Genomic DNA, 16,063 nt, shown 5'->3' with positions numbered 1-16,063 from the left:
CATTTCGACAACACCTGTCAGACGAAGAGAATGCTTATCCGCTAAATATAATAAACCAGATGACAGGTGCGAATCTGATATATTGGGAAAATTTGGCAAATAACATATAAAAACACATCCGAGCCAAAATAAAAGCACGTCGCACGTTTCGTTCCAACTGTTCTCGCCAAAGAGGAAACGGGTGCGTATCGCCTTTTTTTATCAAAAGGTACACATATAACGACCTAGACATTTAATGTATATGTGTTTGTTGGGGAGGGGGATGAAAATGTTCGTTTGGTCCTCATGTAAAGGAAAGGACTTTTTAAGCTAGTTTGTGTGTGTGTGTGTGTGTGTGTGTGTTTGTGTGTTCTTGGGAGGGGGAGTGTGGTGGTCAAATTGTCTTTTGCCTCCTTGCAGAAGAATGAATTTTATTTTAGGCAGCGACGTGGGTTGCATTCATCTACTCCTCTCTTCGTCTGCATATTATCAAAAAAAGAAAAAAAAAAAAAAAAACGAGAGAGAGAGAGAGAGAGATAGGATGGCGATTTAGATGTAGCCATACGCCATGACATATTCGTAGGCGATATCTTCCCAACGTACTGTTTCTTTAAGCATTTTTTTCAATCATTGCTTCCTTATTCTCCAATACTGCTCAGTATGAAATAGGAATCATGAAAATCTGATAATATTTTTCATGTCTCTCTTTCTTTTTAAATTTATTTAGAGAGAGATAATGAGAAACAGGCATGAGCAAAAGGGGGAAAAGCGGCGAATAAAAGGAGAGAAACGGAGAGAAATTTCTGTGTTCAGAGGCAAAATCTATTTTGTTCGAAATTCATCGGGGTTTTGCCAAGTTATTGTGTCGCTATTAGCCTAACACAATGCACCCGCCTCAGGCTGAGATAGAAACATTGTATTATGACCGCAGTCATGATGATTCATATAATAAGGAAAACAAGTTAATGATGAACTCGAACGGGAAAGAGAGACCCATTTTGTGTACCCTTACCAAATCCAATAAAAACTCGAAACAAGTGGTAATGCCATACTCATTTGGTCGATAATTAGAACAGAGAAGAGATAAGTGATAGGTAGGAAGAGAAAGACAATGGAGAAAAGTTTATTTTTGAATTTTGAATATCCTCTTTTACCAAACGATAAAAAACAACGCTCTTTTTATTATCATTAAACGTAGCTTTTTGATCAGCTTATAATCAGCTTATAGGACACAGAGGGCAAAACTACGAGAAATGAAGCGCAAGGCAACTTTCCCAAAGTGCAGGCATCAACGACATCTGTCGCACCGTTATAATGACAATAACGAGAAATTGATATAGCACATAATATACTGTTGGCAGTCTATCTTGTTCACAGTGTCTTCGCCTGCAGGCTAGAAAGCGGCCTTATGAGCAGCATTTTGTGCTTGGTGAAATCTGCGGATGGTTTATTTATGTTATTTGTTGTATTCAAAACCAAGGAGTTATAACTCCTTAGCAAAACATGGTCTTTTGCAAGTACATGTAAACGTCAGCATTTGCATTCGGCGCTATACTGGTATATACAGGACTGTAACTTTTGATGTCGTATTGTTTCGATTATAGAGCTCTATATAACAACAAAAAACCATTTAATTTGGACCGTAAGTTGTGTACATTAATATATCAATATATTTGATTGTTTGTTTCGTCCTTCGTCGTAAGAAAGACTAGTTAGTCCGCAGATCAACTTGTTCTGAGTGCGCCCTATATTAATGTAACAGGGTCCACAGCCGAGGCGGTGAAGTCGCTTACAGTTTTCTTGTTTAGGACAACCTTCAGTTTTAGTTGACAGTATTACTTCTAAGAGATAAGATAAATTTTGGATCCCAGATACTGTGCATACACTGGGAGGGAGATTTAGTGAAAGAAACTGGAAGTGGAGAATGTACTTTATGGACGTTTGAAAGGTATAGGTTCATGCACGATGGTTTTGAAAACGAGGCAGGGTAATTTTTAATCGCAATAATACTTAGGGCTTATTTTGTAATAAGTTACTTTTTTCGGTAAGATAGCTAGATGAAATATTAATTGGCTGAAAACACTTGCTTTATGAGAAGTTTCTTTAATGATTTAATACTTGACAGTTGCAAGGTTGACTCATTTAAGTACAATAGAAATGTTCACAACCCCAGAAAAAAGTCTCTTGTATTTTTTATACGGAAATCTCTTGCTCTCTTCGTAATGGAAATACCACAGGTATGTTGACACTTCAGACGATAAGTGTGTTTCGTCAGAAAAGCGGTGACAATGTCAACTTGTGCCAAATACGTTCTGCAGGTGACACAACCTTGGTCATTGTTTAACTGTATTCAGTCATGTAGTCTCCACCCGAAGTCTTAAAGGGTCATAAAAAATAAAAACTGATCAGCACCCTGAGAGTCAGAGGGCAGCAAGAACTGATTCCCACCCTGAGAGTCAGAGGACACCACGGAACTGGTCCCCACCCTGAGAGTCAGAGAGCAGCACGGAACTGGTCCCCACCCTGAGAGTCAGAGAACACCACTGAACTGGTCCCCACCCTGAGAGTCAGAGGGCACCACGGAACTGGTTCCCACCCTGAGAGTCAGAGAACAGCACAGAACTGGTCCCCACCCTGAGAGTCAGAGGGCACCACAGGACTGGCCCCCACCCTGGGAGTAGGTATATACCACTGAACTGAATCTTGATCAGGCTAATTACTCTATTATCAATCAAGATGTAAATACACACATGCATTTCGATTGTATTATTGCTTTTATATAACATATATTCTGTACATAATCTGAACATTCTCTGTACAAATCTGTATTATTAACTTTTACCAGCTATTTGTGGCACTAGTATTTGTTATATAAAATATCTTTATAAGTAAGAACTCTTATCATCTACATATCTATCTATAAACTCCTGTTTACTATACCTTACTGAATTCTTGCCTTATTTATATAATACAGTATACCTATGATTTATATATATATTTTTTTACAATCTGTGTATTGCCTTTAAAATTACTGTATATATAATTACAGCCTAGGAGAGTTGCTCGAGTAGTTCTCCAACAACAACCATGTAGTTTATTAAGCAGCATTAATTAAACATCAATGTAAGACATAATTCAACTCCCATCATATTGCCCCAACATTTGCAATATTAGATATCCTCTATGACTTATGTTACTGTCACGTCATCAGCAACCATCACAGTCTCGGGTGAGTGGACGAGAGGTTTAGTACATAGAATTGACTGCATTTATGATTAAGCATTATATCTAACATAAACAGATAACTAATTAACAAATATTGCAATGTCTTACTGGTTACTAGTAATGGTTTTTTTTAATTGCATGGCGCTAATCTTATGTTTTTAGCTGAATTCAACACTTTGGCAAATAAATCTGCTAAACCTATAACTCCATGCATATACCACATTACATAGGCCTTGTATGTGAAAAATATGCAGCAAGTAATAAAATTTCTATCTGGGCACTGCTATAACAATGTGTAGCAATGAATATGATTCCATGTGTCCAGAATGCCCCATCCTATACGGACAGTTTGTGGGGGGTTTCCAGTCTAAAATCATCTTTTTTTGATCTCTCTACATGTATATGAGCGCCTTCAGAGCGGTGGACTTACTGATCCCAGATCAAATATGGCTGACCCACTTGGATACTTGTTGCATAATTCCCTCAGGGAATCTATTCAGTGTCTAAATGGGAATTAAGTGGCAAACTTTTTAGTTGGTCGCCATATTTGATCTGCTGTTAGTCTGCAGCTCTGAATGCGCTCTATGAATGATACCAAGGCATCTTGGTTTCTTGACTGCACTGAAATTCTATTCAGCCTGCAAGAAGTCTGTAAGTAGGCCACTTCAAAATTATAGAAATGAGATTCTAACCTTTTAATTTTCTTTCGATGCCTTTCTTGCTATCATTTCCACTTGTTGCAGTAACTATATCTATTATCATATAAATTTCTTATTTGGGTAATTATCACACCATGCATTTTTAAAAAATTAAAACGTAAGTCAAAGAAAACAGACTGCTGTCAAAATAAAATGCATTAAAATAATCAGAGAGTCTATACAAATAAAATTACACAATGTAGTGTTAATATTCATTCGTGGGTTAATCTACGTCTTGTATACATTTTCATTTTGTTGCATAATAAAATCAAATATCTAAAAACTTGAAGACAATATCTGAACCTACAAAAGTATGACTGTTCTGTTTCTGCCTTAAATATTAAATATTTTAGGGACAGAACTGAAAACCTCTCTTATAATTGCACAACAACATTTGACCCTTCAAGAATGCCTCCATGTTCATAGTAATTATTCCTAATTTAAACATCTTCTTATTTCAGTGTCTAAAAGCCATCATTTTCACATCAGTTTATTAACAAACATTTCTAGCACTGCTATCACATGTTGTCACGTATAATTCCCAAAAGCAAAGCTTTGTAGAATTCCAATAAAATAATGATCATTACGATTTCATGAAAAATAACCATACTGACTAACTACATTTCTTTGCACATAATTACAAATCTCTCAAGAATTCTCTGATACAAAATTAATTCTATACCTTCCAGTGAGCATTATATCAATCTTCCAGTGTGGAAGATTATTTTCTATGGTTTTATTAAATCTATATACAAGTTTCTCTATTCTCAGTTTTAAAAAAAAAAACAAGAAACTCCAGTCCTTTGACAGGGTGTAGAAGTTGAGTTAGACACCGCATACCAAACAAGGCATTGAAAAATAGGTAAAAATAATAGCTAAGTTCCATAGGACATGACTTCTGTGTTTGGTAAAGGTGTCTCTGTAAGTTCATGCCATAGCCGTCTGCCATGGTGCTTGCCTCATTATGGAGATTCCACCAGGAAATTGTCCAAAACCTTTAGACCAAAATTTTAATTTACTATGACATAAATGAAATCAGCAGCTGTTTAAATAAATGAAACATTGCGCCTGTTTTGAAGCCTAGCAGACAAGGTTTACATTGTAGATCACAACCTACTTGATTCATTATTGGATTTTTATTGAATTTATCTTAACCTGAAGAAGGTTATATTTTTGGTCTAAAGACTAAGACCAATTTTTGTGCTAGAATTATATTGTAGAACAGGTTCCTGGTATCAGTTCTATCCATTTATCCCTCCTCATTGACAGTCTGATCGGACTGGGGTAACTCAGAACTCACTGGCACATGAGGCAGGGTCATCCGTCGCACCAAATTGTTCCTTCGTTCAAGCCTTGCCATTTTCTCTCTCTGCAACCACTCCTGGCGAGCGTCGCGATTGAGATGGTGCACGCGCTCCAAATGCGTGTGTAAGTTTCTCTGAGGAGTGTTGCATATTGGGCAAAATCTACAGCTGACATATTTCCTTTTGACTTTCTTTGCAAGAGATCGGTTATCAAAAGGCATAGATTTGTTTTCATAAGTGGTGACTGAAGACAATACATTCGAGGAGGTGAAAGTCGCTGCAGAGTCACTAGCCTCTATGTGCACCCCCTCATAACCTTGACCATCATTTTTCAAGGTCACAGGAATATAAACTTGACCTTGAGGGTCAGTCTGCTGCGGAGTGTCACTTGCACCCTCACTTTGCATACTGGCATTTAATGACGTTACACTTGGACTGATCCTAGAGTTCATTAAACTGAAATACTCGCCTGCCTCGTATATTGCCTGTGCCTGTGGCATGGAATTCTGGGAATGGTAAGCATTATTTGTGGGAGCATTGGGGGTTGTGAAATTAATGTTCGCTGAATCTGTCCTCACATCTGTGATCCTCAGGTCAGTTTGAGAGGAGTTATTGATATCCTCGGAGGAGTGGGAGGTGCTCCTTTGCCGTGACGGGGGAGAAGAGGGAGTCAGGTGGTCAAGGGAAGGCTGGACACCACCGTTGACCATTCCACTAGACTGTCTTTGCTGTAACTCACCACTCACATTTTGCTGAGAATCCCTCCTTAAAGCCGATGACAGTAAATTGACTTTGTTTGGGGGAGCAGAAGTGAGAGAACCAATAAAACGTCCCATTAGTTTACGCTTACGTGTTCCTGTATATTCTGGTGCAAGACTACGCCTTGGATTTGGAGCAAAAGTAGTCCCAAGACACTCCACATCCTTGTCTGGTGACGACCGACGCTCTTTGGATACCTCGATGTATTTTTCTGGTGAAGAAACAGCCTCAAGGTGAGGAGAGTTTGAATGAGATTGGTCACTAGAAGGCGCAACAACTCGCATGACATCCCCAATCTGAATCTTGAAATGGCCGTCGCTGTCCCCAGAGCGCAGCAGGGAGACTTTCATGGACACTAACTTGTTACTGCGTGTTATGTGCAGGCCATACTTATAGTCACCTATAACAGAAAACAAATCATAAACCAACTAGGACAGAGTAAGACATAATTATATGTTAGTGATCTGTTGCAATTCATATAAAATTTGGATGAAAAATACATAAAAATATTTATCTTAAGAAAACAGATAATACCACCAAACAATGTTACAAAATTCCTATGGTACAATTATAACAGAATTTAAACTTCAAGTTCCTTTCATTCCTATATTAAAATGCTTTAAATAATATCTCACAAGACACCTGGGGAAATGAGAAAAATCTGTTATGCAGACTACTGAAGAACATTAGCCAAATGAAAATGTTACACCAAAACAAAGGCAAGTTATCAATTAGTTTATTTTATTTATTTATTATTATTTTTTTTTTTGGGGGGGGGGGGGATTAACGTAACAAGCATCAGACCTTTATATACTAGTAGCAAGTCTTTAATTTCAGAGAGAAAATTCCTCACCAAGGTAACCCAATTCCAAAACTGTTGACATAATTATGAACTATGAACTGGTCTTTTTAATTTTAATTTTTGAATTATTTCTGTTGTTGACTGGTGACATTCATTTTGGACAATAAAATTAAATACAATGTTCTTGAAAAAAGGTTCATAATGATTAAAGGTTTTACAAAAAATTGCATATCCTTAAAAAAATAAAGGTTCATATATTAAAAATTATACAAAAAGTGCTGAAGTTTCCATATAAAAATTCTAAAATTTTAACTGAAATGAGACCAGAAGGCACATCCATGTCATTTTCGTTTCTCGCACTGACCATGCTTGTCTGCTCCTATGTAATCCACGGACTGTTCCTGGGTCAGTTTCACAGCAGCCACAAACACAGGGACGGGGAGACAGACCTCAATCTCACCGATGGACCCCATGACAGAGAGGATTGTGGGTAAAAAGGATGGGCAGCAGGTCACGGGAATCCAGCATGTGGACTGTATTCTTATTAGTTTAGTTACCAACACACATTAACTTGTTGCCTAGTAACATTGGTTTTTACTTGGTTACAGCAGCTTGGTTGCCTGGTTACATTAGTCTGTTGGTAAGATATGTAAATATGGAGACTGATTTGATGATGCTCTTTGCTTGCTCTTGTTGCCTGCTACCAGCTGTTGGCCTAAGGCTTGATGCATCCTGGAAATGAAAAAAAATCATCTGATATGCTAAACAATCCCTTTAAGTTTTATTTAATATTTATCTCTGAAGACGGTTAAGGACTCCAAAGACTTTCAAATATTTACATCGTACCAAATACTGGGCAGTTAATCCTTAAATTAAACACTGTAATGTAGCAGGGACGGATCCAAAGATATTTTCCGACAGTCTTTTAAATTATCTGTTGATCCATCCTCAAATCTTGACCATTTTCCGACAGAAAAATATGATGCCCGTTAATAAAAACTAAAAAAATTCTGATCATCTGCCAGAAGACCCAGAAGACGGCATCCCTCCATCCCTGTGTATAGTAACTATAACTACATGCTATGAACTTAATATGACAAATGTACAGTAGACATGTCTGCAGAATGATGGATCTTCTGGGTTTTTTCACTCCCCATCAGAGTCACATCAAGATCGTGTTCACCACTCTGGCAAAAAGACCACTTCAGTAACTGTGTTGTTATAGATGGCGACACTGCATTGACATGTAGCTGCTGTAATTTATTTCAGTAATAAATTACACTACAGAGATTCTTTGGGATTGGAGTTTGCTAACACCACAGTTTTACTTTTGCAGCCATGGACATTAATACATGTGCATGTTCTTCGTTGTAAAGCTAGAACTTCTGCGCAAGAAAGGTATCTGAAGTTACGTCTGGGGGCTGCGAGAATGCCCCCTGTTAACACTCACAGTATCATTTCCAATCATATTTCCAACTTTCATTCAGTGCAAGTTTGTTTGCAGGAGCCTAGTATGAAATCTAGTCTTCTGTTCCAGATTTCTCATGTCTCTCTAAAAACCTGTCATATGCATCATATTTGAAGTAATCTAAGGGATCAGCATGGTAAATAAAAGACGCGAAGAGTACCTGGGTACTTTTAAAGTACAATAATAAACTTTTTCTCACCTCGTCCTCACGTAGCCTCGTTTTCAACTTCATTGGAGATAAACTAGCGAGCGATACTGCAAGACTTCCATGTTGTTCCCTCGTGGTCAACAAGATAATTTCCACATTCAGTCGAAATTGAATAGGTAAGATCAGTTATGTTTTATTAAAGTTGAACTTATAATGATGGAATATACAGTTACTTTAGTAAAGCCCTTCCTCGATAACCTGTGGAGACAATTAGCTGACGTGGCTCCTAAAATCAGTATTCAAGATTTCTTCTCGACACGTTTTAAAATTATTTGAAGGCAAGTCCAGTATTTCATATTGTCTGTTTATAAATCTCTCGTTTACAAATTTCATTGTGTGTTTAATTGTGGACAGGTAAATAAGGAGTTTTTTGTTTTAATAAACATGATTAACGATTCATCGAACAACAACGTAAATTCCTGTTTTCAGATTCTTGCTCAAGTAACCGCATCAACTCCTAAATATGCCACAGAACGAGCACATAGAGCTCCATCGCAAGCGGCATGGCTACCGCTTGGATTACCACGAGAAAAAGTAAGTGCTCAAATACATTTTTAATTTAAAAAGACATTCATTAAGTCATTCAATCTTGCACTCCCACAAGGGCACTTTGACAGTATTTATCTCCACTATTTAACTCTGTGACTTTCAGTATCTTTTCTAAATTAGTTTGTTAGGTGACTTTAATCAGTGTCTGGGCTATTTGGATACATAATTATTTACAAACTTAACAATGTTTTTTGCATGAAACTTTGTCATTGGAATATTGTGAGGGCTGGGGCCATCACTGGGTTGAAAATATGCTGTAATCTTACTAGTCAATAAGTATAAAAGTTAAATTAAAAAAAAAAGGAAATAAGTGGATAAATTCCCCAATAAATTTACTTGAATAGCAGAAACATTGGTCAAAGTCATCACTTAATAATAACATAATTTTGGTTACAGTATATTAAATATTAAGAATAAGAGACTTGGGGGGTAGGTGGATATTGTTTAGCTTGTTTACTGTACCCCAGTAGGCAACAACAATGTATGAGAGAAACATTTGATTGAGACTCTAAATGTGTTATTATTGCCCAGTCTGTCATGTCCTTCTTCTTGCAAGCACAGAGTAAAATTTGGAAAATGTGCCAGTTACACAGGACTGGAATCAAATGTATGAAACCACAGGAAATATTTCCATTGTAACCAGATCATTATGTTTCCATCTTGTTTAGTAAATGGTTGTTGATTTATGATAAGATATTGCATATAGAGATATATTAAAAGAAAAAGTAAATTATTCAAAATGTCTGGTTTTAAAAAGAGAAGTCTTTCGATGCATATGATAAGTATTCAGTGGAATTGAAAAGAAAATTTACATTGTTTTTATGTACAGACACAGATGTGTCTGTACATATTGCCATCACCTGCGTCTGTCGTCGCCGTCGCCGTTCATGTCGCCGTCGATGTCGCCGTCGCCGTGCACTTTCAGCGTTAACACCATAAGTGGAAGACAGTTTTACTTTTTGGCTTTATATTTACAGAGCTGATGAATATTCATAAAACGCAGGTCAAGTTCGAAAATCAGCATGATCGGGCCATTATTGTAGAATTTATGCTGTTTTTTCACTTTTCAGCATATATGCAACACTGTTAACACATTTCAAAGAAAACCGATAGGCCTGTTGTCATGAAACTCACAGGAGTAATCAATCTTACTAAAACGCAGGTCAAGTTCGAAAATCGGCATGATCGGGCCACCATTTTAGTAGTTATGCTGTTTTTTCACTTTTCAGCATATATGCAACACTGTTAACACATTTCAATGAAAACTGATAGGCCTGTTGTCATGAAACTCACAAGAGTAATCAATCTTACTAAAACGCAGGTCAAGTTCGAAAATCAGCATAATCGGGCCATTATTTTATAAGTTATGCTGTTTTTTCACATTTCTTCAGATTCAATTCTTAGGCATGTTAACAGTCTCATTATTTAATTAATAAGATACGTAAAAGTGTTTGTTTGACATTTCCTGCATCTTTACAACATTGTTAGTTGATTATGTAAAAATGATGGTAAACTTGTTATCGTGTATTGTGTAATAAAGTGTCAAAAATGGAAATAAACTCATATTATTGCAGTTTGTAAGATTCAATCATTCATTATGTTCAGAAACTCAGAATGGAGGAAATTGGACATTTGACACTGTTCTTTTGATATTTTTCACATCTCATCAATTTTCTTAGTTGATCATATAAAAATGGCAGTAAACTGTTAATTTTGTTTTATGTTAAAAAAGTGTTAAAAATGGAAATAAACGCATTTCATAACAGTACTGTCTTGTTTCACATTTCCTCAGATTCAATTCTTAGGCATGTTAACAGTCTCATTATTTAACTAATAAGATACGTAAAAGTCTTTGTTTAACATTTCCTGCATCTTTACAACATTGTTAGTTGATTATGTAAAAATGATGGTAAGCTTGTTATCATGTATTGTATAATAGAGTTTCAAAAATGGAAATAAACTCTTATCATTGCAGTTTGTCAGATTCATTCATTCATTCACTATGTTCAGAAACTCAGAATGGAGGAAATTGGACATTAAACACTGTTCTATTGATATTTTTCCCATCTCATCAATTTTCTTAGTTGATAAAAATGGTTGGTAGTTAGTTGGTAAAAATGGCAGTAAAGTGTTAATTTTGTTATATGTTAAAAAATTGTTAAAAATGGAAAAAAATGCATTTCAGGACAGTACTGTCTTGTCTACATTTTGGCATTTTCAAGTTGTGACTTTGAAGTTCCATGGGCCTGAAGACCTTTGCTAGTCACATTTTCTGAATATCCATGATACTAATATTTTATTATTAAAAATTGATGGTTATTATCCTGTTAAACATTATGTAATATTGCATCAAAATTTGAAGAAACCCCTATTTTGGACACTGCTCCCTTGATGACCATTTAAGGAAAATCATGTCACTTACTGTTCTCAAACTTACAGGAAAGAAACATGGGACTAAAATACAGTTTCATTAGGCAGTGCAGTCTATTTGGTAAATTTTTCTGGCAGTTAATCAGTTTTTTGTGAAAATTTAATTTTTCACACATTGGCAATTTCAAGGTGTGACTTAGAACCACCTTGGGCTTGAAGACCCATGCTAGTCACATTTTCTGAAAATCCACGATACATATATTTTATTATTAAAAACTGATGTTCTTTATGCTGTTAAGCATTATGAAATATTGCATCAAAATAGAAGAAAACACAATATTGGGTATTGCTGCCATGATGACCATCATGGGAAAACCATATTACTTATGATTGTCAAACTTTTAAAAAAGAAACACAGGACTAAAATGCAGCTCGAGTTGGAAAAGCAGTCTAATTGACTTTTTTTTTGGAAGTTTTACATTTTCAAAGTGTGAACTTGAACTCCCATGGGCCTGAAGCCTTATGCTTGTTACACATTTTACTTACATTGGTATTACCTGTTGAGCATAATTAAAATTTTATGTTGAATTTGCAGTTTAACATAATGTACTTTTACATCAGAATTGACAGTAGCGTATTTTGTTATTTCCTGCTTTTTGTCTGTACATTTGACAGCTTTGCTGCCTTGTTAAATTTTATTTTCAAGGAGAAAGAAAGAAAGCCGAAAGCCCCATGAGATGGCAGAGAAAGCAAAGAAGTTACGTGGTCTGAAGGCCAAGTTGTACAACAAGAAACGACATGCTGAGAAGGTCCAAATGAAAAAGACCATCAAAATGCACGAAGAACGAAAAACCAAACAGAAGAAGGATGACGTGGTCCCAGAGGGCGCTGTGCCTGCCTATCTTCTGGACCGCGAAGGACAGTCCAGAGCCAAGGTTTTATCAAACATGGTGAAACAAAAACGAAAAGAAAAAGCTGGCAAGTGGGAGGTGCCACTTCCTAAAGTTCGAGGCGTCAGCGAGGCTGAAGTCTTCAAAGTTGTACGAACTGGTAAATCCAAGCGGAAAGCTTGGAAGAGAATGGTGACCAAACCATGCTTTGTTGGGGATGGGTTCACACGAAAACCTCCAAAATATGAACGATTTATTCGCCCAATGGGACTGAGGTACAAGAAGGCCCATGTGACACACCCCGAGTTAAAAGCCACATTCTGTCTCCCTATCATAGGAGTGAAGAAGAACCCCAGCTCCCCCCTGTATACCTCACTAGGAGTGCTAACCAAGGGCACTGTCATTGAAGTGAACATTAGTGAACTGGGCCTTGTGACTCAGGGTGGAAAAGTGGTGTGGGGAAAATATGCACAGATTACAAATAACCCTGAAAATGATGGCTGTATTAACGCTGTGCTATTGGTGTAGGGGCTGGGACTGAAGTGGACTTTTATGAACTGAACCATTAGAAATCAGGGTGGAAAAGTGTTGTGGGGAAATAAAAGAATGCATATAGTAATTCGAAAGTGACGGTTGCACATTGGAGCTAATTTATTTTTCCTCTGTTAGCAACAAGCACTTGTGTTCTTTCCACTTTAGAGAAAGAAAGACATTGCCATTTATTATAAGTTTTCTCTGTTTTTCCAAGGTAAGAAAAGATGAAAAAGTTTTTAAAAGGTGTTACAGAGGGAAACTGTTCTGTAAAGAATAAATGTACTAGTACATGCTGTATTTATAAGCAGATGCTCAGTATGGTAATCTTCTGAGTGAAAAAAATGAAACTTTCAAAAATGTGGAAACAATTCTTTTATTGGCAGAAATTGCTGTGTTTGGTTATTTGATAAAAAAAAATAGTAAGCTCTGTTCTTTTTCTGTTGGAAGTGGTTAAGATTGCAATGTATAAAGAATGTTTGATATGCTATTGAGAAACTAAAATATAAAAACTTTTTAAAAAATTGAAAGTATAAGTGTATTTATATTATAATTTAAAATAAACTTTAAATATTGTTATCTCATTAACCACTGACTCATTTATAAAATGTTACTGGAACTGTTTTTACTCTAACTCTATTTTTAATTTTCAAATTATTGAGCAGCATTTCATTTATCCATTAGATGCTGAGCTCCCCCCCCCCCCCCCAAAAAAAAATATCACACAACTTGCAATAATTCCATTTGGTAAGATTAAGTCATTTGGGCTGTGAATTGGTAAAGTTAATGCAGTCAATTAATGATGATATGTGACAAGGATGTGGACTGAAGGCAAATATATTAGAATAAAGCATTTAGGTTATTTGTAAGTCTCAAAAAAGTGCAACATAAGCCATTTAACATGATAATTTTTTCAGTTGACTAGAATAGCACTCGGAGAGTGCATTCTTTTGTAAATTAGTTATTCAACAAATTAATTCAATCTTCACTTTGTCTAATGTACTATTAACTAACTGATTAATTGCTCGTCATAATGGTTAGTTACTTAAATAACTTACTAATAAATAAGTAAACTAATTAATAAACTAATTAAGAAGCTACAAATATTCACCCCCTTTTGGGTTCCCCAAAAGTACCTATTCCCGACCTTTCCTCACAATTTGGTCACCATCTCTCCATTACTTTTTGCATCATGTTTCCAGCAGAGAGGTAAATTAACTTGTAATTGACTGAAGATTAACCATCACAGGCCTGTAGCCAGCAATTTCAAAAGGGGGGTTCTTTTTCTGAATAAGTGGACCTTGTCCAATGAAACCTCTGTGTACCTAGATCAAATTTTACCCAGAATGGACCTTTTCCCGACAAAAAGGGCGGTTCTTTCGAACCCCCCGCCCCCCCCCTGGCTACGGGCCTGCATTAATTGATTAATAATTAACCTTAATTTTCTCATTTTTAAGTAAGCCCGTATGTAACCTACACTCGTATCATGAAAATTTCATCACAATCCACCGATAACATTTCCGAGTTAGGATGATGACGAACAAACGGGAGGAGAAAACGTATCTCCTTGTAGGAGGTAATCAGTGCGTTCATGTAATTTGCAATGCACATGGAACTTCTGCGTCTGGAGTCTGTAAGATACTTATTATTTACAACGCAGCTTTTTTCCTTAATGCCCTGCTAATTCCACTTAGAAGGGTATTTTCCTATCGCAACCCGTAAAAGCCACTTTTTACCTCCTGAAACGCGTGAAACGCTCATATTTTGAAGGGTGATCCGTGACGCACCCCACGCCCGTGACTCGTGAATGTGGGCTTTTATTCTCCCCCTTTCTTGATTTTCAGACCTTTCGACTTGCATTATCAATTAGTTATGAATCAAGTTTTATTTACTGTTATTTTTGAATTGATCATTATATTTCCCGTGAACTGTGATAACTACCCACCTATAGGAACCCTCATTTATTGACTTTATTTATTTTTTAACCCAATCGTAACACTTTATCCAGATGATTGTGATTTACATATTATTTTCACCAGAGCCTTTCACTGTGTGGTAAAGCCAAAATGCTAAAGGAGAACAATTCTTCAGTTCTTAGTGATGGGAAATTGCTTATTCGCTAATTATACCATCTTTTATTTATTTATTTATTTTTTGGGGGGAGGGGACTGGCCTTTGTCGTAGGCCTATAATTCATCCATTATTACAAGCGGATGACAAATGTTTGTTTTCAACTAGGGGAGCGTAAACGTCACCGAAACTTGGTTATAAAAATAGATACGTCGTTTATTGATTGTCTGTGTATACAGAAGCTTACGCCCTTAATGTAAATATTAGTCGTGATTGGCTTCCAAGCATTCCTAGTAGGTGACTCGTTCAGGCTTGGCAGTGACATTTATATAAACCCGTTAAAAGTCCCTTTTAGTCAAACGCATCACATAACAGTAAAAAAAAAAAAAAAAAAAAAAAAAATAGGAGACACATTTTCGGGCCTGCCCTTTCGTATTGTGGTGTATATCGGTGTTTCAACAAAATTTGAACACTGCCATAGCCAATATTTTACATGTTTTAAAAGGACACCAACTATTTTGGAGTTCAATGCACACATTTTATAGGTATAATGACTGAGAAAGTAGGCCTACTAATTTATTTTTTCAGTTTGGAATCGTGGCAGATCCAGGATTATTTGAAGAGGGGTCAGAGGCGATTTTTTTTCTTTTTTTTTTTTTTTTTTTTTTTTTTTTTTTTTTTTTTTTGGGGGGGGGGGGGCAGCCCCCCTCCCTCCCCAAAATCCGCCGGCTACTTCAGTTTTGGCACTGCCGTGTATTTACAGAGCGTCATATTTACATTATTCTCCTGCCACCTTTAAACTTTCCCATAACGATAACAGGCCCGTAGCCAGCAATTTCAAAAGGGGGGGGGGTCTTTTTCTGAATAAGTGGACCTTTTCCAATAAAACCTTTGAGTACATAGATCAAATTTTACCCAGAATGGACCTTTTCCTAACAAAAAGGGCGGTTCTTTCGAACCCCCCTCCCACCCCCCACCCCCACCCCCGGTTACGGGTTTGGATAACGTGTAGATATTTTCATATTAGAGTATCTAAACATATTCAAAAATAAAACTTTGTTGAACAATCTTAAATATCGTTGCTTTTCTTTATTTTTAATCACCAGGCATAACCTTGTTCCTATTTATAGAAAACAAAAAATCCCCTACTCCGTTATATGTGACTGCGCGCAGACCGGTTGATTCTGGTTTATTACCACAGTGACGTCAT

The 16,063-nt window shown here is 36.5% G+C and overlaps 2 protein-coding genes across 3 annotated transcripts; one reads left to right on the top strand and one right to left on the bottom strand.

The window, feature by feature from the left end:
- Positions 1 to 2,730: 2,730 nt before the first annotated feature.
- Positions 2,731 to 8,590, bottom strand: LOC106159457 (uncharacterized). 2 transcript variants are annotated; one of them, XM_013535743.3, is made up of 3 exons: positions 8,435 to 8,590; positions 7,132 to 7,499; positions 2,731 to 6,365 (listed from the first exon to the last, which is right to left on the bottom strand). In XM_013535743.3, exons 2-3 carry the CDS (start codon positions 7,238 to 7,240, stop codon positions 5,152 to 5,154), a joined length of 1,323 nt encoding a protein of 440 aa, XP_013391197.2. In that variant the 5' UTR covers positions 7,241 to 7,499; positions 8,435 to 8,590; the 3' UTR covers positions 2,731 to 5,151. The 2 variants fall into 2 exon arrangements, with proteins under 2 accessions (XP_013391197.2, XP_086851069.1); XM_086994943.1 differs by lacking the exon at positions 8,435 to 8,590 and adding an exon at positions 8,218 to 8,390.
- On the top strand, positions 8,402 to 13,371 carry LOC106159458 (ribosome biogenesis protein NSA2 homolog). The gene is made up of 3 exons (XM_013535744.3): positions 8,402 to 8,559; positions 8,873 to 8,977; positions 12,069 to 13,371. Exons 2-3 carry the CDS (start codon positions 8,907 to 8,909, stop codon positions 12,778 to 12,780), a joined length of 783 nt encoding a protein of 260 aa, XP_013391198.1. The 5' UTR covers positions 8,402 to 8,559; positions 8,873 to 8,906; the 3' UTR covers positions 12,781 to 13,371.
- The last annotated feature ends 2,692 nt before the right edge of the window (positions 13,372 to 16,063 follow it).

This window comes from Lingula anatina, chromosome 9 (genome assembly GCF_051362555.1).
Source record: "Lingula anatina isolate TDL-2025a chromosome 9, LinAna3.0, whole genome shotgun sequence".
NCBI lineage: Eukaryota > Metazoa > Brachiopoda > Lingulata > Lingulida > Lingulidae > Lingula > Lingula anatina.
Note: the sequence above shows the minus strand (reverse complement) of the source record. Positions and strands in the feature narration are given on the sequence as shown.